This window comes from Glandiceps talaboti, chromosome 10 (assembly GCF_964340395.1).
Source record: "Glandiceps talaboti chromosome 10, keGlaTala1.1, whole genome shotgun sequence".
Taxonomy (NCBI): Eukaryota; Metazoa; Hemichordata; class Enteropneusta; family Spengelidae; genus Glandiceps; species Glandiceps talaboti.
Window position 1 is genome coordinate 5,230,387 of NC_135558.1, and position 26,501 is coordinate 5,256,887.

Consider the following 26,501-nt stretch of genomic DNA (forward strand, 5'->3'; position numbering starts at 1 on the left):
ATCTGTGATCTGAAGTACAACTACTGACCATAATCGGATTGAGAGGTGTCAACTGGTTCTAGCAAGATGCTTAGTTTAGACAAACAAGTATTATTTACACATGGCGCCAAAGCGTAGGCTGGCATGGTGGCGTTATTCACCATATGAGTACAGGTCCAAGAAGATGCTAAAAGGGTGTTACTGTACTGTTAGCATCGGCATAATGATTATTTGTGACTAGCGCCCTCTTGCACCCAAGATGAGACATATTTTGAGGCAATGGTATGATATACATCCAGAAAATAATAACCAAATGATCAAAAGTAATATAACGTGATAACCCTGGACATACAGAAATTAAATAAAATGGACAAAATTTACAAAATTTGTTCGAGTTAATAGTAAATTTGTCAATATCCTAATCAGAGTATTTTGTTAAATCATGTCATGATGATGTAGGCTAAGAAACTCTGATTGCATTGTCAGACAGACAGATTGTCATTCATTCATTCATTCATTCATTCATTCATTCATTCATTCATTCATTCATTCATTCATTCATTCATTCATTCATTCATTCATTCATTCATTCATTCATTCATTCATTCATTCATTCATTCATTCATTCATTCAATTTTATCCTGACCAAACAACAAGTGCGACACAGGGCTTTATATCATGCATGATATTTATTATGTTACATATCACATGGGTACTAACATCGTTGCCCACATAACCTCAGTAAGCCATTATATGGCATTAGTAATTTACATTACGTCAGTTTTTAAATTGTCATAGAGTCGAGTATTGAACAAAGGCATAAAAGTATACCATTACTTCGGAATTCGGTTTCGCTGTCCGAAGAAAGCCGAAGCCCATTCGTTGGCTTGAGATACATTCAAGCATGCGCAAGTCGCTCTCCAACATGGCGGCGTAAAGTGCGATGAGGTAATCGAGCAGGATACGTGCCAAATTTCCTCGGGGCAGGAAAATCTCAACGAAGAATACTTCAAATGCTATATCTGATGAAGGTAGCACCTACTTGATCGTTGAACAAACGTGCAGACATCAGTTTTAGTTTATCTGGAAGGGCGTGTGCGGTATGAGTTTTGCATGACAGCGCCATCGGTGTGTGTGCATGAACATATTTACTGTCAATTGAATGTCAACAACATACAGATCAAGACATGATCTGATTTGACTCGTCGCATTCATCGAACTTCAACCAGGTGAGGAGGTCGACTAGGTCGTCTTATTACAGCTTTTAGTGAACAACCCAAATACTTAAGGAAGTTTAAACTAACTGGAAAGATGACGGCTACAAAAATTAATCTCAAGGAAAGGGAAATAATCAAGCTTGTGCTTGAATTTTTACATTCGAGAGAATTGTACCTGTCGATGCGTGGTGTCGAGAGAGAGACTGGATCAGTGAACGGGTTGTATTCGGACGATTTGCTGTTTCTCAGAAGTCTCATTTTGGATGGACAGTGGGACGATGTCATGGAGTTCGTTCAGCCGTTGGAAAGCATCGAAAGTTTTGATTCAAGGAACTTTCGGTACGTGATCATGAAACACAAGTTTTTGGAAATGGTTTGTATGAAATCAGAAGATCCGGGCAACTTGCAAGTTGAGTTTTCGATTGACGAAGTGGTTGGATGTTTGCGTGATCTTGAACCATATTGTCCATCGAAGGAAGATTATAATAGTCTGTGCTTGTTGCTGACATTACCAAGACTTACTGACCATGCTGATTATAAGAACTGGAATCCAAGCAATGCTCGTGTGCAGTGTTTCAAAGATGTACTACCGCTTATTGGTAAATTTCTACCTGCTGATAAAAATATGATAGAATCAGAGTTTACAGCTAGTAATGATAGACTTGTGCAGTTGATGATCAAAGGACTTTTGTATGAGTCTTGTGTTGAGTTTTGCCAGCAAAAAGCTACATCTAAAGACTCAAGTGGGGTAAGTTTTGTGATCCGAGGCTTACTGTATGGCTCCCCTTGTGATGATGCAGATTTGAGCCTGTTGTCATGGTTACAAAGCATCCCATCAGATACTTTCACATGTGCATTTGAGCAAAAGACTTTGGATGTGAACATGGAGAAGTTAGACAAACCCAAGGCATCTTGGTCAGAGCAAATTATGACCCCACTAACCCCAACTCCTGTGAAACAACGTGGAGGTGGTTACCCCTCGCCCTCCCCATCAACTCCAACTCTGTACCGCGGACGTCCATGGTCAAGTGGATCACGTGTATTTACGCAGTCATTGTCACCGTCAGTTGAAGGCTTTCTCCAAAGGCGACAGTCAGACTCAGAAAGGATTCCACAAGGTGATGCACTCTCCAAATCTTTCGCCAACTTTCATATGTCACCAATGAACAGAAGTCCTGGTCTCACTATGCCAGGTGTAGCTGAAGATGTTGAAGATGGTGTCATCCGCAGAAGTTCTAGCAGGGCCCCTGGCCCAGCATCACCCAAACCCAAACAGAAACCAGCAAGTCCACAGCCAGCACAGGTACAGGTACATGTATGGTATTTGTTTTGTACACTCACAGCATATCACAGTCAAAATGTGGCAGTGGTAGGGTAAGAATTTTGCATTCTCCCTGAAGAACTTATGGAGTGCCCATTCTCCTCCTGCATATGAAATAAAAATTTCATAGCTATTTTGGTTATGTTCATCAGATATGAGAGACAGTATTGCCACAAAATATCAAAAGTTGCAACTTAAGTACATATTAAAATTATTACTATTGTGGTGAGCAGTGGTCATGACAACAGCTAAAATATGATAAATCCTAAAATCTCATGAAAAAAAAATATGTAAAATGTACACATAAACAGGTCTTTGTTTGTAAAGATTACTACTTTCACATGTTTCTATGTACATTTGATTTGTATGTATGATATATGTATAAATCGTACATACATGTATGGGTAGCTGAGGACATGAATATATACATTCTCAGAAACATCAATATCGCCAAGGCATGATATATTCTTACATGTATTTGTCTCGTACATGAAAAGCTAAACTTTTGTTATCGTGAAGTGCAATGGGCATTGTCTAAATGAAAACACTATATAAAATTTCCCGTTACAGTCAGTGAACTTCTAAGCATTTGATTAGAAATTCACATCCAAAATTTGTTTTCTGGATTGTGAATTACACTAGATCATGTGTCCATTTGGGTTTAATAATCTGGGTTAAAATATTCAGAGTATGGCTTTAGTTGCAACTGTACATGTAGATTATAAGACCTAGTAAGTATACTTTGAACTGTAAGTTTGAACTTTAAATCTTCAATTACTGTACCCAGTATATCACTAACTAGACTGGAATTTTGGCCTAGTCTCGTCCTGTGGTTTGTAAACATTGAGCAGCACAGCTTTCATACATGTAAAACTGGCCCTTTCTGAATACAACAGTTTTCCTTCTGTTAGTTGTAAAGACCCAGTTTGGATTTGGATAAAAATTTAGGTCTGAGAAGCAATTTGTTTGGCTAGAAAAGTAGTTGGTATAGTGCTAGAAAAAAAATAACCCCATGGCTCCCACTGATAAGATACAAATGTAGATAGCTGAGCATTAATTAATGGGAGAACCTGAGATTAGAACCCAGGCCTTTGATTCAAATCAACTTGAGTTCATACTAAGCTAGCCGCTATAAGTTTATAGTAGTAAAGATATACATTTGTACATAATGTACATATTTCTAAACCAACCATTGAAAGGAAAGCTTCTGTCAGACATACTAATATATGCGCATACATGATGTACATGCATAATTATGTAGACTAAACATAGAAATAACACTGAAAATTATATTTCAAGTATTAAAACAACAGACTTACAGAAATGAAAGGAAACAATCTGAAATATTCTTTTAAATGACCTGGTATGGGTAGTGAAAAGTCATTGATAGTAAACTGTTTTCAAGCATTTTTCGTACATATAAACACATGCAAGTCATTCTAGAAATACAATATGTGTATCTAACTAAACCATCACAATCAAATATGGAGACTACATAAAGAAAATGGATGATACCAGCAGTGATCTTTGCAGAATATTTTTATAAGGTGGTTGAGAGACCAGTAACACCTTCAGTAGCCAAGAGTGTGTCTTGTGTCTACTTCGATATCGATTTGAATTTTGGCATATGTGAAGTGGTGTGTTTGGATTGTCATTGATATAAAGACTAGATGGGTGCTTAGAAATTACAAGAAGGCTTGGTGCTGTAGTATTGTTACTCTGTCTGAAACAGAATTTGAAACAGGATAAACAGGTTTTTTTATTTAAAAATACATCATTTGAAGAAATTCTCAATTTTAGGATTCTAGTGTTAAAATATATACAGATACTGAACAGCTAAATAACTGTTACAAGTCTTAGTACACAACACTCTAGTCATACATCCAGTCAGTGTGAACACAACATGATATTAATACCTCACAATATTAATTTACCAAACATATGTTGACAGCAAATCATATTTGTAACATGTCAAATATGCAAAACATTAGTCACACATAATGTAACAGGTCAGTACACTTGATGTGTAATGTTGATATCACACAACTCATGTTTATTCATAAGTATGTTAATTGAAAAATAGGACTATACCCAATTTAAATATTTTAAAATGATAACAGCTAAAATGTTAAAAATATGGTTTAATTTATTTAATCAATTATACTTGGAATGAGGACAGTTATGCTATGGTAATAACAACTAATATTGCTTTCAGATAGATCAAATCCTATAGTTCAATTATGTCTATTTTCATGTATATTAGCTCCGTACAGACAGAATACTTTGTGACTCATCATTCCTAAATCAAATGGCTAAATTACATGTACATGTATCTATGCTAAAGTGACATCAAAAAAGATTTGGATATGGGACCATAATATTTCAGTAATGGGAATATATAATGTACAAGATATGGTATGTTATACTAGTACATGTATATTTATACTATTTGTCATGTATAGGATAGATTAGGACTACATGTATATCACACACAGACACACACACAGACACACACACACACACACACACACACACACACACAAATTGTACTCTAAAATGTTTTTGAGCTGAATAGAAAAGATTACTCACACATCATATAGCTTGCAAGTGCAAGTAGGCATTTGAATGTTATGAATAAATTAATGTGTAAAATATGTAATAAATAATAATATGATACATAATAAAGCACCTTCCATGATGAATATTATGATCACAGGTGTTGTACAATTATTGTCCTGGCATAGACCTATATTGGCACAATGACCCAGTATACCTGCCTTATCGCCCAGTCCCTGGGGAGCATGCTATCTATTGTACACGTTCTGCAATGGGGTACCCCTAATATCCATGTGTAATGTGATGTGTACCTCAAATATTGTCTTGAAGATCTCCCTGGCCTCAAACCAGTGGCTGGCAACCATTAATACATGTATTCATTAATCTCATCAATATTTATGACTGAGAAACAAGGGGAAACATCTACTTTTTTCCCTTCATGAAATTATACACTGATTACACATATACATTGTACAATTTGTACGCCTGTCATGTCATGTTTTTTATCGTATTTGTAACCATTGTTACATGATGATGTTCATGTATAACAGCCTAACACTAAAATTATATGTAAAATGTACATGGCACTTTACTGAATTCAGATGACATTATAGCTTACATGTAAACACCTAATTAGATGTAGATACAAGATACACATATATAAATATAGATATAATAATGTATCAATGAATCAATATTTATCAAAGCAGCCAAATATTTGTTTTTATTTCAAGTATTAACATTAGTACCCATGTTGGACATTTTGGTTCTGTGTTTATCTATAAGTTGAACGAATGGATATCTTTGGAGATTATCAAATATTTATTCATCTGATATCAAGATATGAACAATGCCTTCAATAGGATCTCATAGGGAAACTTCATTATAAATAGAAGAAATTATCTCTGATAATATACATGTGAACATGTATATAATATTTCATAGAGTTACACACACACACTCACACACACACACACACACACACACACACACACACACACACACACACAGATATTCATTTGATCAAACTACATGTAGTGTAGCATGTAAACACTTGCATATTATCAAGTAAACATGCATGCATGCGTACATATGTTCATATACCTAGTACATACATACATAATACATACATAAAATGCACACACACATACACACACACACACACACATGCATATTATATTATGTGGGTAAGTGATTGTATTATTTGTGCCATTATCAATTCAGTGTTCATTTACCTTTTAGTTTGGTGTAGGCCACTGTGAAAAGTGCCAAATACATATAGTTTGAACATAGCCTCAGATGCATCCATTTTACTGGCAGCCTGGGAAACACTTATCTTTAGTCTAGGTGAGGTTGTCCACGAAGCTTGTGCATTAGCACATAATTTACCTCATCAGGTAATGGATCCCTGACCTATTGACCTGTATCAATTTAAAAGACATAAGGCATCTCATCTTAATATAAAGACATTTTCTGTCTGAACGAAGCAAAGTGGGGTGGGTTTTTTTTACTGTCACAGAACTTTCAAAAAAAGTTTTGAAAACATTACTGACCTCAATTCTTTGGTTGTTTCATCACTAGTTTATAAGTGAATGATAAATACCCAATGTTATCAAGGCACTGATAAAGACCCAGATAACATCAGGGGTTGCTAAATGTGGGCATTTCTAATGACTTGTGTTGGTTGGAGTGCCAAAAATGTTAATAGTCCTAATACTGATTGTACTGATGGACAAGTCTCTTTCAATCCCTGACAAACATTGACACCTTAGATTACCAGACTGTGTATAAATATATTAACTTTTCAAGTATATAGCATTTTTATGGCACTTAAGTAGATTACCTGAAAGAATAATAAAATATCTACAATATGATGATAGTTTTAGAAGTGGTAGGAATTATATAAATAGTTAGGAATATAGCATATGTTCATATAATTAGAGTAATTTACTAAGTACAAAAAAAATCTTGATTTTGTGACTAAATCATAATGTTGTTACTATTTTAGGAAAAGTAGATTTGGACTGAATACTACGTGTACTAATAAAAAAGATTTATAGAGTGCCTAGGCACAGAAATAAACAGAAATAAATAAAATTACTGTATGGTAGCAGGAAAAGTGGATTCACAGACACTGGATACTAGGCAATTGAAGAAGGCTGAGATTAATTTTTAAAGAGATAGGTCGGGTCGTGAGAGAATGACAGAATGATGTAAAAGACTTCCATTATGTAGAGCCAATGTGAGAGAATGATATCATACCAAAATCTTTAAATACTACATCAAAATAGTTGAATTCTCACAAATCAAAGCATATTTTTCTCCTAACACATTAAAAATTATACACCATGGCTGCTTTGTGTGTGTAAAGAGCTGAAAACTCAACACTTTGAAAACACACACATTTGACCTCAGGAATGCCTCCATCGATGACGTACTAACGCACACCATTAAACCACATTGTTGTGTTTATGCATTTGCAGCAGCATCGTTTTCAAATTGTTCCATTGTTGGTGGTTCCTTGTAGACAGACGGTCAAAAACACTTGTCATCCTATTGTGTGAACACATAAAAACTGATATTACTGATTTTTAGCATTTTTATTTGAAAACATCATCATGTAAACACAGCCTTGGCCTGATCCTAACCCTTAGCCAGTTTATTGTACTGGTGTATGTATTAACTTTTCCAATTGTTGACCACTTAACAGTTAGCCAGCTGGGTGTTACATACCTTGATGACCCTATGGCAGTGCTGAGTTACATGTAGCCCTGTCAAAGAGCAATTGTTCTGTATTTGTTATTCTCAACTTGTCCTACATAACATGTATGATAATGTGAATTTTTAGTGAGCACTAATGCACAGCTTTTTCACTGTGTGCCCACATTGCTTTGTAATTATAACACCTGGCATGGACCTATAATGCCACAACAACAATGTATACTTCCTCAACTCCTTGGGAAGCATGTAATCCGTTGCAGCCTCTGTAATGCATATAGTCACATAGCAACTGCTATCCCTTGGGCCTCAATCCTACCAGGTCCCCATTTATACAACTGGGCTGACTGGATTAAGGGTAAGCAAGTTTATCTAAGAAAACATTGATAAAATGGAACCACTGTCCAGCTAGATCATGTAATACTACACTTTTTAAACAGCTTGGACTGGTAAGTCATAAAATCATACACTTTTTTGGCTTGGTTTAGTGAAAAAGTGATACATACAGTCAAAGGTCTGTGGGTGAAAGGTTGTCAACATGTTGAAACAATTCCAGAACTGATAGCAATAGATTTTAGTCAACATACTCACGGGTAGAGGAGATGATAATACAATTACAACGATAACATACCATTCTTGGTAGCATAGTATGATGTGACCTTAGATGACCCTGAATGTCTGTTAATATCATTACCAAAATTTTAAAATAATCTAGTGATTGTAATATGATGAACCTCTTTGCCATTGCTGAAGTTGAACAAGTTAATAGAACTTGTTGATATATAATGTATTGTAGTGGTTTGCAAGAAATCTTGGGGTATCAAACTAAATTGTATGCAGATACATTTACTCTACAAGTGTAACTTCAGATATCTGATAAAAACCAAGAAACATTGCATTACTAACATAGTTACCTTCACCATTATTCAAAGAATGACAGGTAGACCCATTTGTAAATTGGTGTGAGGAAATTCCTCATATCAAATGCATGCGATAAAATGACAAAGAGACAAATAAATGTTTGACATGTACATTTAGATAGTGTATTCGTGTGGACAAATGAACCTTCTGATAACAGACATTTTTTGTTAATGAAAGGTCAATGTGATATGAAATGGGTTTTCATGCAAGTCATCACGTAGTAGGGGATAGGAAAGTACCATGTATTGATGCATCTTGAGAAATGCTACATACATTAGTGGCACTTCAGTTGGCTGAGACAGCTTACTCTCAAGAGATATCAAGCAAACATGGTTGTCCAAAATGTTCAGAATTCCGGTAACTGACCATAGGGAAAACTTAAATGTTACAAAGTGCCAGACCAGTCCAAATAATGAAATCATATATGACTGGGTTTTTGTAAGGTTTAGGAACTCTGGTAACAGGGAGAAAAATCTTGTAAAACTGGCATACACATAGTTTTCCATCATATTTGGACATAATTGTGGTGAGGAACCCAAAAAAGACAAGAAAACTAACTTTAATAAAGGTAGAGTGTACATGGTTACTGTCCTTGAAAAAAACAGTTATTTTGGTACAGAACCTAAAATGTGTCAGGAACTTATGTAGATTATACCTACTAAGTACTTAATCAAACACACATTATCTAATAAAAACTTGTTGAGATAAATGTCCATGATCTAACCAAGTTATAAAAAGCTGACATTTCAGGAGTAACCTTTTAAAAGTTAAAGCCTAACATTACTGAAAGTGTAGGATTTCTGTGATGAAATGATCAGAATGGAAGAAAGAAGAAAATAACAATATACAAGCAAGTATGCATGCACTATAGATAGATTTTTTTTTTTTTTAAGAACAGGGTAGCCAGGAAATCACTTCCAAAATGGGACAAAACCACTTAGATGACACCTGTCGTTGGACTGTTTTCATACTACATTATTTGTACCTACTTATCACTTTGTTTATATATTTCTTAATATGTCCAGGGACCCCCTCAGTCACCAAAGTTCAACCAGACAGGGGCAATAGAAACGCGAGAGTCAACACAGATGTACCAACAACACCAGCAGGATAGAGAACGACTACAGCATCAACTTCAACAGAGAGAAAGAGAGAGAGAACTTCTACAGCAACAGTTAATGAATACACCGTCATCCAGTAGTAGTACTAGTAGTGTTGGTCAACCTAGTCACCATGGTAGCAGTATAACCTCTGCCCCTTCTTCACAGATGACACCAGGCTTTCCTGTCTCACATTCACAGGTAAGATATTTATTATACGTTATTATCATCAACTTGTATTTGGGTGTTTCATTATCTGAACACAGAAACTCTGAAATTGCATTTAGTTAATAACACCTAATATTGAGTTCTTTTCTACTAAAATTGTTTTGACCAAAACTCTTGTTTTTCACTAATTTTTTTTGGCTCATTTCAATTTTTTAGGCTGAAATCATACAAATTAGCATAATCTAGGAATCAGTGACAAATTACGATGAAATATCAGAAAGTGAGGTATAGCATTTCTATCACATGACTTGTACTGAAGGTAGTTGTCATTAGGAATCAATAAACATTGCTAGAACTTAGGATTAGAAATTGCACCTCAGTGAGATTTTTGGTGAAGTTTTACTCAAATTATATAACGGTAAAATGGTAATATTTAGATCTGTATTAGCCATGTCTAATTGCATACTTTACCATTATATGAGAAATATCATAGTTGTTGATATTTGATAAATCTTCTCAATAACCTGTGCTGCTTTTTATAACAATACTGAATTTGTGAGAATGAATGTTCATGGACACAGGGTTCATACTTAGTAATCAAATTTCTACTCACATCTAGTCAAAAAACTCTTGGAGGTGAATCCATTGTAGTACACCTCTGACAATGCAGACAAGATGTCAGCAAATATTTAGGATTTGCTTCGAAGAATGTTTTTGACTTTATGAATAGAAATTTCATTTTCTAAATATTGAATTTGTGAAGACACACCCAATATGAACATAGGCAGAGACTTGAACAGTCCTGTAGAATCTACTTGTACATACATCACTATTTTGTAGCACGCTATGATAGTGTGATGATATTGACTAAGACCCTTTTCCTTAGGAATTCTAACATGAAAATAAACTGATTTGCCAAGTATGAGTCATAAGGATGATCAAATTGTAAAGCAAAATGGAGCTTGCATGAAAGAATGAACCATAGTGGTGTGTATTTTTTCTATCTCATTCAATCAATAACCCTCTACTATATTCTTCTAGACTCTATTTCCCAGACATGACAGTAATAAGTGTATATGTTACTACGGGAAAGGGAAGAGAATTGAGTTGCCTAGCAACAATTCAAATCTGCTTCCTTTCACCCATCTATCTTATATTGCACGATGCGAGGCAGATGGATGATAGATTATGATGACATATCATTCTTTAATTTTGATGGTGGAATATTTTTGCTTAAGCAGTCCTGTAGGACCACAGTCGCTTGTGGGCTAATATTTTATTCATGGTCCTTGTACAAAACAGGAATTTAGGAATTTTCTCAAAATACTGTCGTTAGTATTTTGTCATTTATATGTGCAAACTCCAATGTTTGTATTATTAGAATATTTATAAATATCTAATAATGCAATTGTGTTGTACTAGTACAATCCTTTAACTAGAATATTAGCCCACAAGTGACTGTGTAGGACCAGGCTGTATTACCCCAGACTCTTGTCCTGGTCTTAGTTATCCCAAGAACGTCTTGGTGTACAGAGCTTCATGAGGTACATGTAGTAACACCAAGATAAGTCTCTAGGCCAAGGCAGTACAGGCTAAAAGTCTGGGTATACTAACTTAAATGGGAGTTAGAAGGCTAGAAACTGTTTGAAAGACAACCATTATTGAGTTTGCCTGCTAAAATTCTATCTATTGTGCAATGGGCTGTCTACTGAAATATCAATGCAAGGAGATATCAGTATACATGTATTGTATCAAAGGCAGGGGTCATGTTATGTCACACAGTGGGTCATTTAATTACACACATCAATATGTGTGTACATGTACATTGTACTATATATAAAACTGTCTATTGATAGCAATGGCTCCTCTCAGATTTATGGCCATTCTTGTAAAATGTCTTCAACTTTTGCTGCAAAAGTATTTCTATTCAACATTGTGTTCAAGAGTAAAAGATACCTGGAAATGAGACTTCATTATAATATTTGCTTTGAGAGAAATAGATGGGAAAAGATTGGCATAGAATCTATTAGGCTGCCCATCTGACAATAAACGGTTAACCTGACCCTTGCTAACCCTAATCCCAAACATTCAGTCATATTGTATACCCGCAAGTCAATATGCATAATTTCCAAATTTGTAGAAAATAAGTTTAATAGCCCAATTATTTTCCTGTTAGAAAGATAGAGGTACAAAAGGAAGAGTCCCAGTTATTTTCTTATGTACCTAAATATTGAGGGCCTCTTGATAAAATGACCATCACATCGTAAATCAGTTCAGTAATTGTCAGCCTTCAAGAGGCATTTAGTGTCTTGATTTTGGAAAAAAAAACACCTCTAGGAGAGGAGTGCATTCAATTCAATTCAGTAACTTTATTTATCCCAAATGGGCAATTCAGTTCGGTGGACAACACATCTACACAACATGAAAGAGACAACGCCACAGAAATAAAAACATGAATGGATTTTCAAGTGCCTATTAGAGCAGTGACACTGAAAGTGATCACAAATTATTTTTGTATTTTCCAAAAAAAAGGGTTCTAGGCAGAACTCTGTTTTGAGAAAATTATAGATTTACAATAGTTCAAGCTATTATTACATGTGTACCAGATATTACTTACACTAGTGTGCATGCATACCAGTGCACTGCAGTGCAATACCACAAACTTTATTGCATAACTGCATGCAAATTATATGGAAATGAGGACACAATTGTTCGTTCTACATGGAAGTGCGTGATCACAGTGTCAATTCTACGGAAATTTGTTGTTTCGGATAAACATATGTAATACCGTAATAACAGTGCCAGTGTGGGTACTCTGGGGTATTTGCACTCGCGCTTGCAACTTGTTTTCTGCTGCACTTTCATGAGTGTAACTTGTGAAAGTGTACTACCACTGAGAACACCGCAAGCACTCATACAAATACCCCGAGTACATTACACTTGAACTCTCACACATCATGAGGTTTGTCATAGTACTGTTTTACCATGCACCCACAAATTCCAGTGTGACAGCAAATATTGTTAAAATATTATATGTTGAATAATTGATGATTTGTGGAAATTGAATGAATGGATAATTTGCCATTAGATATATTTATCAGCTATGCAGATATGAATAGATAATTAACAAAAAACAACCACCAACTTTATTCATTCTAACAATTTATTAGCAAAGACTTGGCTAGCTTGCTTGAAAATAGATATACTGTCAAGCCAGTATGTCAAATCAGGTATCCTTGTCTTTAGGCTAACAATTTATTTATGTACTTTTGGTAATTCTCCATTGACAGTTATAACACATTTGAATTATTTCCACGTACGTTCTAGAATATTCCACATTTTCCAAAAAAGTAGTTACATGTATATCCCATCTGTTGTATGGAGTTTGTAAAGGAAGTCTGTATGCCCAAAATGTACTTTTCAGTCAATTGTTGTACAAACAAGTCAGTAAAACTTCCACACATATCTGTTTGACTCCGATCTAAACTACCCTATCACCAGATTTTACATTGTTTTCTGATCAGGGCAACCATATCACCCCCATATAGCAGATGTTACTCAATCTTCCTATAATTTCAGACTGTCATAACACCCTGTGTACAGTGAAATATCTTGTCTAGACTACCATAAACCCTATACAGTAGATTTTACAATGTCTTGTAAATACTGACTAGTCTATTAAATGTGGAGTACCATACACTAATATTGTACTCTATCACAATGGCCAAGAGCAGGTCATTATGTAGTCTGGCTACTCTGGGGTCATCTCAGGTCAATCTAATCTTAGTCACATGACATTTGTCCTTGGTACATGTGGCTGAAGATACAACTGCAACAGTAGAACACTGATATCAGAAAACACAAACCAATGAAATTTAGACAGTTCAAAGGGTAATCTTTGTAAAAATAGATAGCGCTGAGAAATTATTCTATGTTGTCATAAACTGCAATTTTTGTGAGTGACAGTTAAATTGTAATTTTGTGAATGGCAGTTTTGTGTAATAGACTTTCAAAAACTTGTATGTACATGTACAATTTCTTTTGTTTGTAAGATAAGCATAGTATAGAGCCCGAGTGAACTGTTCAACATTGAATGCAAAGTCGTGATAATGTGTTAGAATAGAATAGAATAGAATAGAATAGAATAGAATAGAATAGAAATAACTTTATTGTCCATAGTGTATAAATGGAAAATCACTTTTAGTCACTCGGGTGAAAACAGATGACAAAACAAAACAATATTGAAAAGGAAATGAAACATAATGATATGTCCTAACTGAAATCTTTGTCTGATTTCTTGTAGCAGGAATAGTAGTAGTAGTAGTAGAGAAATGTAGCTGACCTTTGACCTTACAATACCCATATGACCTTTGACCTTGGTATCTGTACTGCGTGTCCAAATGATGAGATAGTATTGATTCAGTATTATGTGAAAGGTTAGCTGTCAGGGATGTCGATAAAGAATGATAAAGAAGACCTTAATATAAGGACAATTAGTCACACCGAAGTCATGTACACAGTATGTAATATTTCAATAAAGCTGTTTGCTAAACAGAGAAAGTTATTAACTTTTAAAAGCGAGATCTGTCGTTTTGGAGATACATAACACAATGCCTATCTTTGTATTCATGTTTCAGCTACATTAAATTTTGTAGTTGTGTCTGTTAAAAATATATTTTGATCATTTCTCCAGAGAAAGTAATTTTAACTTGTTCCAATTTTGCAGTTGAACTGAAAGGGGAAAAAAATGAGCAGACACAGAATCCTTTTTTCAACATACATGTACACCTCCTAACTACGTGTTTGTTCAAACTTGTAACCCTTTGGCAAGTCTGAAATTTTAATGTACAGTCATTTTTCTGTAATGCAGGAAATGACAAAAGGGTATGATATCAGGTTGCCATCTGGCACTAAATCATGTATTATTATATTATTGGTATTATTGGTATGAAATTTTATTTCATTAAAAAAGAATGCAACAATGGTCAATACAACCCTTAGCTTAAACAACAAAAAGGAATTTAAAAAAAAAACCCACGAAAACAGGATTTTTAACCATAGCAGAAAGACAAAGCCAACTATAGCGGAGAATAGGGAACTTGCAAACCCACCATGTTGAATGTTGCATCATGGGAAATGTGATAATAAATACTAATCAATTAGTATTGTAAACAATGTTGATACATTGTTTGTAACCACATATAATCAATTCATGGTCACCCTGACCATTGTGGAAGGTTAATTTTATGAGTAGCTCCAGATTAGGTATTACGATAACCACAGATAATCCCATAGTCCTTTGCATCTGAGCATGCTGAGTCTGGATTGCAAGTTCCCTATTGACAGATATCTCTCTACACAAGTCACAAATACAAGGTTCATATTCAGATAGTGTGATTTATATGAAATTTTTACATACAATGTACAAGGTTGCTTTATTATCTAAATAAACTTGTAGGATCATGAACACACTCAGTACCTCAGTTCTTAACATCAGTGATTGTTGACCAGGACAGGTCAAAAGCTCAATGTTGTTAACTAGTTGAACTGATTGTGTATTTATATATTAAACCATTGTAATCTACACATTGTATTCCATCTACCAAGTGATGAATTTAGTTGGTCAATTTCTATACGATATTTGGATGAGTACCAATGTCATTTAAAAAGTAACTTTATTGAAATAGACTAATTGATAATGTTAAAAGTAAGGCATATACACAGTGTAGATGCTTTGATAAAGATAGGAATACAACACATCTGTATATATTGTGTCTATCACTTGTAACAGTAAGGTTATCTCATTTGATAGTTCTAATTTTCCAAACTAACAAATGCTACATTTCTCATAGACTACCATAAACCTGTGTATAGGGGAGATAGGGTTCCGCTATAAATGCTGTTACATTTCTCATCCTAACCGAAGCCAGAATGTTGATTCTGCTCTAAAGCTCTGCCATCACTACAGTGTAGCTACTCAGCAGTACTAAGTCATAACTAAAATAGCTGTTACTATTTCATTTCTTAATACAGTGTAATTGTTATGATAATTCCAAAGTGCAATACTGGGTAAATTTTGTCTGTTTATGTTATGTATCTATGTTGCAAAGATAGCTCTTATTTGATAAACCTTGATGAAAAAGCAGTCATTTGTAAACATTCATCTCTGCAATTGTCAAGGTGAAAAGTTCAAATTTGTTTTCACTAAATACAGCTATGATAGAGTGCTGGCATGAGTGGATAAGTAAGTTTTATAAAAACTAACAGTTCTTTGATTTGATGTCTTTTGTCAAAGTCCGTGTGAAAGTTGCAGGCATACTATTAATATTACATGTATGTTCACGATAATGATCATGTACCATGTAATGTGGTTGTGATATTGCCAACTTGTATTTGTATACCTGTTTAGCATAAGCAATGATGATACATTGTGGATGGTACAGCTGTTTTCCAGACAGTGTAATTTATACATACCGGTTTATCTCAGTGATGTCTGACAGAAAGGGCGTGTGTTATGTTATGTGAGGAAGGTATTAATGATATACAACTCGTAAACCAGGCAGATAAACATGATTGGTTCATGAATTAACCTCTTTCTCCCAACTTGTACTTGTCCAACAAATCTCACTTTTAGACAGATAATAATTTGTCGGACAATCTTCAGGGCAGAAAAGCAATTTTTGACTTGTTGTGTTTTTAGTTAATTTTGTCATAAATATAAAAAGGATAGATCGCCCATATCATCCATTTTCAGTGTACTTTCTTTCTATGAAAAGATTGATATCAACTCTGAATAAAACTTTAAAATAAGTATCAGTTAAAGTGGAACAAATTCAAGACTGTAACTGTATTGTGTTATGCTCAGAGGATTCTGAAAAGTTATTTACATCAACACTGTAATATGCAACCTCTTACTGTACATATATTGTGTTATGCAGTGAAAAGTTATTTACATCAACCCTGTAATATGCAACCTCTTACTGTACATATATTGTGTTATGCAGAGAGGACTCTGAAAAAGTCATTTACATCACCCCTGTAATGTACAACCTCTTAGAAATTAGCAAATGTAGCTTAGGCCTGCTATGCACTAAGATGAGGCATCCTGGGAAACAAAGTCAGGTGTTCTTGAACTTTAACCTGTGCCTAAACAATGCTGTCACTATCTAGTGAGATGCAGGCTCCTCGCTGTGTTGTTTCCCAGAATGCCTCACCACACAGTCCTTGTTCCTAGATTGACACCTATTTTTCACATTTTACCAGCTACTTTTACATCCTAGGTCAGTGATATCAGTTATTGCCATAGTTCTTACTTGACATTGAGGCAAACATATGAATAACTCAATTGTATTGTTAAAGTTTAGAATTATAAATTTGAATCATTAATATCTGAATAGTGCATTTTGAATTGTCATGCGACTGTAATTCAGTTCTTATACTGAAATACAAATGTAGTGAAAGGCCTTGACATTGTACGTTCCAAAACAGTATTTGTATCTGACTCCATAAATGACAAAAAAATACAATTTTTCATTTTCATTGCGTCTTGATACATGTGATTATATTAATGTATCCTACATTACCACTAGAGGGCACACTTTATTTGCAAGATCTATTTGCTGTCACTGGTAACTTCACAGTACTGTCTTTCCAAAACCCATTATTTATCTTTCACTTCTATATACAACAGTCACCACCACCACCACAGGCTAGCATTGCACCCAGTCCTCGTCAACATTCACGTCCAATTGGTCCCATTCACAAACTCCAAACATCCTTCAGTGAGCAAGCCAAAACTGGCAGCGCCATTCGAGGTCTAAACATGACTTACAGTGCGCCACCTAGAGCCAGTCAAGACCATGATACGTACATCCACCATAGAACAACCCCATTACCTGGTGGCTTACCACCACATTCAGATGCTAGGCATGATGGGAAATCTCAGGCTCAGTCTATGTCTATGGTTAGTGTCTGCTAGCTGTCAATCATCTTTCTTCCTCTCTCTATGTATGTCTATTTAATGTTCTTTATTGTGTTTATGAAATCAACTCTCTGTATTGAATGTATAGCATGTGCCTGTTAATAGTCGATGTAATATTTGTACTCTGTAGTCTCTTGCACTCAATGTATATGATATTAGAATATTACATGTATATCTTGTCTCTTTAGTTTGTGACTGCCATGTGTTCTGTCTTATTCATCCTCTGTAGCTATTTGAACTTCTAAATACACAATGTGTATCGCTAGATAATGCAATTACACAAAATGTAGATTTCTAGAAGAGCACTTTCACTTGGCATACAAAGTATACACATAATCCTGTGCATAGACTGTCATGCTAATATTATCACAAACACTTGTGAGAGCTCACATCCATGGCATTGGTGGCTAATTACTTCATGAATATGCAGACAACTATTAGTGTGACTAATTTGACCATAGTGCAGAGGCTATCTGTTGGGTTTGGATCTGAAGGTCTCTTTAGATCTGTAGGGATCTTCAGATTCAAACCAACAGTAGTGTGTAGACCAATACATCCGTAATGCTTGACACAATTTGACACAGCATCTGTTGAAAGCAACTGTCTTTAGTAAATACTCCTACATGTACCTTTAGTGCTGTGAACCTCAGATCTTTCATAGACATGAAGTTTCCCAAGTGATTATCAATGAATATGGATACCAGAATAATATTTGTTTTTGTTTTTAATTATTTCAAAGATACACAAATTGACCAGTGTTCCAGAAAGGAACAGATACATGTATACACTCAGTCAAGTAAGAAGTGTGATTTAGACCAAAAAAATGTGTGTGTGTGCGTGTGCGTGCACGTATGCACGTGTGCGCACGTGTGTGTGTGTGTGTGTGTGTGTGTGTGTGTGTGTGTGTGTGTGTGTGTGTGTGTGTGTGTGTGTGTGTGAGTGAGTGTGTGTGTGTGTGTGGTATGTGTATGTGTGTGACAGTGTGTCTGTGTGTGTTACAATCTTATTTATAGAAGCAATACATAGCATTCATGATTAAAGTTATTTGAGAGGATTTCAAACATGCGTAATGCATGTATGTTGCATGCAGTGCAGTATTATCGGTGCATGTTACAATATATAGCTTTCACATTGCATGGCAAATATCTGACAAATTGTGAATTTGCATGATGTACATGTATAATTACTATACTTCTAAAATTGTATCTGTCATTTTCATGTATGCAGCACATTCTCAAGCCATTACTACTACTGCATGTTGTGCTGACACAATCAATAACTATGTACTAATAAGTTTGCATAGTTTACTTTCTCCTCACAAAATCTGTGTTATGCATATTATGCTTATAATGAATCTAAATGATCTGCTAAATATTTTGCAAATGATGCAACTCAACTCAATGATAAATGCATAAAGCCAGTTCCAGTGAAAAGGTGTATTTTTACAAGAACATGGTATCAGTATATCAGTTTTATTGTTATCAGCAGAGATACAAAAATGTTGATTGCCACCTTATTATATTGATATGTATTGGTAAAAAAAAAAAATAATTTGCCCACATGCTTAATACTATAGGTTAATAGTGTAATTTTTAGGACAGCATATGCAAAAACAGATGTGGCTCTTCTATAATCTTTATACATAATAAAGATCTTATAATCCCCCCCCCCCCAAAAAAAAAAAATATATATATATATATATATATATATATATATATATATATATATATATATATATATATATATATATATATATATATATATATATATATATATATATATATATATATATATATATATATATATATACCATATATATATATACCATATATATATATACCATATATATATATACCATATATATATATATACCATATATATATATATAACAAAATATGTAGTATTTTGTATTAAAATGATCTTTCTTCAGTTTTCGTTCAGTACACAAGATAAAGCCGTTTGAGCCCTGCATCACTATCTATTGTGTAATACAATACTATTAATGCAGTGAAACTAAGATATCTTGTATCTTGGTGCCTTAGAGACAAGCTACACAGTTTTACTTGATATTGTTTTCTCCATACTTTTCCCAGGGAGATGGTAGTAAGTTTTATCCTGTGACTACACTGGAAGATGTACAAGCTATCCGTGCTGTAGCATTTAACCCTACAGGATCCATGTATGCTGTTGGTTCAAATTCTAAGACATTAAGAATATGTGCTTATCCAGAGATAGCAGGGTAAGTGTGTAACCATGGGAATGAATGGATAGCTGGGTAAGTCTGTAACCCTGGGAATGAATGGATAGCTGGGTAAGTCCATAACCCTTGGAATGAATGGATAGCTGGGTAAGTCCATAACCCTTGGAATGAATGGATAGCTGGGTAAGTCCATAACCCTTGGAATGAATGGATAGCTGGGTAAGTCTGTCACCATGGGAATGAAGTGTGAATATTTAGAAGAAAGTGTGAAAGTTAATGTGATCACAATTCATACATGTATACAGTCACTGCCCCATCCTCCAGTCCCACCTCTACTCTCCAGCCCTCCTCTACTATCCGCCTATCACACCCAGTTATCACTTAGCAAGAAGCCTGAGATAGTGATGCCAGTACTCACACACCCAAGTAAAGTCCTATACGCCATAAAAAAACAAATCTAAACCTCCTGGAACTCTAAGTGACTTAAGGTATATAAGAAACCTTATTTGTCTGCCTACAAGTATTTGTGGAGTTACCTACATCTGTGCATTCACAGGGATCTCAAAGATTGCACAAGTTTTGGCAGTTGCATATTATAAAACACTTTATTTTAACAGCATCAAAATACTGGAGGATGACTTCCTTGTAGTTCATTGCTCATATTTGGGTTTGCACTCTCTCCTCTACCCTTCTCCCACTCTCTCCTCTACCCCTCTCCCAAATGGATTTTAAGTATTTCAATCTTAACTCTCACTTACTTACACATTTCTCTCTGCATCCTTCCTATGTTTTCAAATTGTTTTTCTGTATCCTCTGACTCTCTCGTTTTTGTTAATAGTTCTGTGCCTGTGTCTGGAGCTCTTCGGAGAACAGATGCATTACAAATTTGTTTTATTATTATTATTTTTATTATTATTATTATGATATGGTGACAATATCATTGCTTCATTGAATTTTGCCCAATCACTACAACATCTGCTATGTTTTGTACTACAGGTAACATGCACTATGTCTTGCAGGATCAAAATACTGGACAATGACTAGACATTGGGTTTGCACTCTCTCCTCTACCCTTCTCCCAAATAGATTTCTTGAAAATAACTGAAGTTAGTTGATATTAAGTATGATATGGTGACAATTTCATGTGGTGCTATCATTGCTTCTTCATTGACTTTTGCCCAATCACTACAACATCTGCTATGTTTTGTACTCTCTGACATAGATTTGAGCAGCAAATCAAGCAACCCACTATACTGTATAAACGTAACCGTCATCATAAAGGGTCTATCTACTGTGTAGCATGGAGTCCTACTGGGGATCTGATTGCTACTGGATCCAATGACAAAGCCGTCAAATTAATGAGATTTGATGTCAATAAATGTAATGCTGATGGTATGTACTATGAATTAATAGTTGGTCGAGAAAGGCAGTTAGATCATGGGATCTTTTGAAAGCTGCAACTGGGAAATTTTTTTTCATCAAGTAACCAAATGTATATTTATTAATAATTGGTCAGTTACTTAAAAAAAGACTTTGTGTCTGTTAATTAATGGTCAATATTATCTGTAGGTGGTGTATAGTGACAAGTTGAAATCTTGAGTGAAAACTTGGTTTGGAATCAGTCGCCATGCGTTCATTTCAGTAGTAACTTTTTACTATCAGACAACTACTATCTATTCACTGAAAAGTGTTAAAATACCAACAATGTGACACTGTACATGCTAATCAGTGGTCAATCTTATCCATTAGTATTGCAATAACAGGTGTAAATCATGATCCCCGGTTGAGGGCGCTGACTTTTGTAATCTACAACATGCAACAACACTATTTTGAGTTAATGTGTATCTTACATTTTATAGTGTGTCTGTAGCTCTGTGTAGTAGTATATGAAAGTGTAGTAACTTGTAAAGTACTTAAATTGTATCATTAAAATATAGTTGGTGTAGAAAATCAATTAGACCACATGGTCTATTTTGTATCTTCCATAGCAACTTTTAGAATGATCTATATACTATGAATGTGTAGTCACTATTGTAAAGTACTTGAATAGTACTGTGATAAAGGTAAACACAGTTAGTGTAGAATGTCAATTCGGCCACATCATCTATTTGTGTCTTCCACAGCAACTTTTATGCAGATTTATATAATTTCATAAGTTCATAATCACAATATTTAGACTAAGTCAAGGCGTATGTAGCTTTATAATTATATTATTTATCGTGTTGTTGTGTTTACAGGACCAGACACTGAGTTGACAATGCACAATGGTACAGTACGTGATCTAACATTTCTTACCGATCCAAGCAGTGTACCGTTGCTGTTAAGTGGAGGTGCTGGTGATTGCTCTGTTTACATGACAGACTGCAACCGTGGTGAAAACATCCATGCACTCTCTGGCCATTCAGGTAAGACCCCTACATCGATGCACTCTCTGGCTATTCAGGTAGACATCTACATCCAGGAAAGGGAAGTGAGGCACTACTTAGTAGGTAACTCATTGGATCGGCCTGCAGCATTCAATCAATGCAACTATTGTTGATACCTTTCACAATACCTGAATATAGAAATACATGTATACAGAATGTACAGAAAGTATGTTAGCGGAACTTATTTCTGCAGAAATGAATATTCAGATAACATAATTCCAGCATTAAAACATATGACAGACCTCAGTATATGCCTTGTTGATAATGTGTTACAGCAGCAGTGGTTGTAGCATGCACTGAAACTTATTACATATTAACTGTATACCTGTCTGGTTGATATCTTAGGTCATGTATTATCTCTATTCACCTGGGCTAATTGTATGTTAGCATCTGGTGCCCAAGACAAGACAGTCAGATTCTGGGACTTGAGAACACCACGGTGTGTCAATATCATTGGTAGTCCAGGGTCAGACAGGGGAGATGGTAAGTTTATATTGACAGAGAAAAGCAGAAGTATTGCAAAAATGAAGTTCAGCAATCACATTGATGGTAGACCCCCTCCCTCTTAAATGATTGAAGTCCGTTTGTTGATCTATTGTGACATCATGCAATTGTCCCTTAGTATGTCATAATGAGGAAAGCTGATAATAAATTATTCCATGCCAAGAACAATTTTCCCATCTATTCTTCCGACCAGCTACATTGCATCCGCTGGTAATAAATTATGTTGAAAATATAAGTAAGACACAAGTACATGTAATATCTTTGACTGTTCATTATTGATAGTTTCGATATCTTTTCACAAAAATAGGAAACAATAGTCAATACTCTGATGTATTTTGTTCAAACAGGAAGTTCCGTGACCTCAATCTGTGTGGATCCAACAGATCGTCTCCTAGCAACTGCACAGGAGGATTGTACAGTGATGTTGTATGACATACGAGGATCCCGAGTTGTTCAGACATTCACACCACATGAAGATGAAGCCAGGTCAGCTAGATTTGCTCCTAATTCCTACTGTCTGCTGACTGGATCCTATGACTCTACCATTACAGAAACTGATCTCAAAGGTAGGTTGTAAATTGTAGCAGAGAACTCTCGCTCCCCATCCCCTCCTCCTACAACCCCCACCAAACAAATATTGATCCAAAAGATAGGTGTTAATGGTAGCAAGGAACTCTTCCTCCCTATCCCCTCCTCTTAGCTACCACCAAACAGATACTGATCCGAAAGGTAGGTGTAAATGGTAGCAGGAAATCCCCCTCCTCCATCACCCACCACCACCACCACGACCACCACCAACAACAAACAATGACATTACAGGGTTTACTCATTTGAATGAACATCTTTGGGTTCATGATTTCCCATTGAGCTAGACGGTGTGAAGAAAGACCTTTAAAGCTCTAGACTAATCTAGTTACAAGTGATAACAATCTGATTAAAATCCGATGTAGATGTCGGCTAATCGTGCATTGCTATCTTACCATCGTTATTTAGCTTGAATTGACCTTCGTAGTACATGTTTACGTTTTTACTACGAAGGTCAATTCAAGCTAAATAACGATGGTAAGATAGCAATACACGATTAGCCGACATCTACATAGGATTTTAATCAGATTGAAGTGATAATTACCAATACTGTTTTAGTTCATGTATTTTAGATTTGTGATTTCATTTTATTAAATGAAGAGGAAGAAGATACTTGTTTGTGTTTGATTAGCATTACTGGTAACATGCCCGAACCATTGATTTATTTTGTATTATGTCGGTTTATGTGTAGGTGATTTAACGAAACCGTTAATAATGTATATTGTGTGTCTCTATTTGTAGGTGATTTAACAAAACCATTACAATCAACTGTGGTAGCAGAACACAAAGATAAAGTTATCCAGTGTCGTTGGCATCCCACGGATTTGACGTTCCTTAGCTCCAGTGCTGATAAGACGGCTACATTGTGGGCAAAATCTACTTAACCACTACACCTAACACACACAGTATATTCACAACTGGTATATGTACATGTATTATGGCAGCTATTTGTTTAAAATATTCAATTGTAGAAAATGATAGACATAGTAGATGTGTAGGAATTATAATAGAATTCATATAAGTGTGACCCAAAACCTGTGTACTTGCACCCACTATTAAATGTACAAAAATCAAATGTATTAAAAGATAAAGTGACATCAACCGTTAGTGTAGTCTGGCTGATAGACCAGCAAGCAATTTAGACTGTAAGATAGGTCATGTCGTTCTGCCCTCACTTGATGTGTGAGGGCGCCCACTACAGACTACAAGCAATTCTCCTAACTTTAAAAGCAACCATAGGTTGCATAGGTTCTGTGAAGGGCTTGCCCAAGACACCAGATATACTGTCATCCTTGGTTTTTCAGACAACCCTCCGAGAACAAATCTGGGTCTTAATATTAGTGTTGTTAGTTTGATGTTTAGTAAACTCGGTCTTCTTACTTATAGTGTTCCATGCTGATATGATAGTAAATGTATATTGTGTTGTTTTCAAAGAAAATAAAAGTCTGACTTGAATTACTTAAGTAGCACATAAAGCTAATGTATTTAATTACTAATTATAATAATATGTATATGTATGCATTAAGTGTAATAATGTATATAGCTGGTTGTGGTAGAACTTGGGCAATTGAACATTATTCTGTCTTTCAGAAAGTGAACTTTTATTTTTTAGTATAATTTTATTTTGTTTTTAGAATTGTTCAGTGGGGTGTTTATATTTGAATTATAACCTGAAAGGTGGTGTTGTATTTTGTTTTGTAAAAAAATTATGGTTGTACGCATAAAAGTAAAACATAAAACAGGTAAAGAAATAAACCGTTTCACAGTTACGTTTGTAGTGTATTAGTGGTATACCTAGTTGATAAAAGTAGTCTTACCTGTAACCATGGAAATATAACTGATACTTTCATGTTGTAACATACATAATAGATAACAATATGGAATGATCAATGTAGACATTTCAAGTTTTGAGACACTACACACAATTAATATTTAGTGAAAGCAAGAACTGAAGCTTTTGTCCACACCTGTGTACTTTGTTCACTGGTTTGATGTTCTGGGCTGGTCATGTTAAATGACATAGAATAACAAAATAGATTGATCGGTTCTCCTCAAACCTATTTTAAGAACCTTTCAGGTTCAATCGTGTTATTTCTCTGGAAGAAAGTAGACTATTTCACATGATGTAGAAAGTAAGGATTGTAATTGAATTAGTTAAATGTATATATCATCATAGAGCTATTACTGTGGTGAGATCATCTTCACTAAGCTAAGACAGAAACAAACTAAATCTATTAAAGTGACATGTGGAATTTTAAGATATCAGTGAATGTTAATATGATTACATTCATAGTAGAAAGGGGTAGCCTAAAATGAAGACACATACAGTGTTTTACCTGTGTAGACTTCCAGAGTAGTTCAGTTTATCACAGTGTCCTACAACTGTAGATTTTCAGAATGGTTCAGGATATTGGAATACCCTAGACTGTAATGACATCATCGGTCTGGGCTTATCAGCCTTCCCTGATGGGGAAAGGGAGATTAGACCACGCCAACAATGTCTGATCTGTCAGTCTAGGGAATACCCAGACAGTGTTTTACTTGTGTAGACTTCCAGCAAATATTTTTAAGTACTTGTTAGTGTTAATACACTGTCTTGATTACTGGGTGAATCTATGAACATAACCAAGACACTGTCACCACCCATGTATGTAACAAACTACATGCCATAATTATAGTTTGAGTTTGTATCTGTCTTGACATATCAAAACTCTAAAGGACACCACAGTCATATATCTCATATCCATAAAGGTCACACCATAACATTATATTCTGTAATTTCCTGTTTAATAAATCTTTTCTGAGGAGAACTTTAGCATCATGTT

At 35.0% G+C, this 26,501-nt stretch overlaps 1 protein-coding gene across 2 annotated transcripts; it reads left to right on the top strand.

Annotated features, from left to right (window-relative positions):
- The first annotated feature begins 917 nt into the window (after nt 1–917).
- On the top strand, nt 918–25,042 carry LOC144440959 (WD repeat-containing protein 47-like). Of its 2 annotated transcripts, XM_078130431.1 has the most exons (9): nt 918–2,505; nt 9,738–10,013; nt 17,671–17,943; nt 20,055–20,200; nt 21,384–21,553; nt 22,399–22,566; nt 22,933–23,070; nt 23,439–23,657; nt 24,418–25,042. In XM_078130431.1, exons 1-9 carry the CDS (start codon nt 1,291–1,293, stop codon nt 24,558–24,560), a joined length of 2,748 nt encoding a protein of 915 aa, XP_077986557.1. In that variant the 5' UTR covers nt 918–1,290; the 3' UTR covers nt 24,561–25,042. The 2 variants fall into 2 exon arrangements, with proteins under 2 accessions (XP_077986557.1, XP_077986558.1); XM_078130432.1 differs by lacking the exon at nt 17,671–17,943.
- The last annotated feature ends 1,459 nt before the right edge of the window (nt 25,043–26,501 follow it).

Coding starts and splice junctions, on each gene's coding strand:
- LOC144440959 (XM_078130431.1), top strand. CDS start 1,291: ATGACGGCTACAAAAATTAATCTCAAGGAAAGGGAAATAATCAAGCTT. Junction 21,554..22,398: donor CAATAAATGTAATGCTGATG/GTATGTACTATG, acceptor TTGTGTTTACAG/GACCAGACACTGAGTTGACA. Junction 22,567..22,932: donor TGCACTCTCTGGCCATTCAG/GTAAGACCCCTA, acceptor TTGATATCTTAG/GTCATGTATTATCTCTATTC.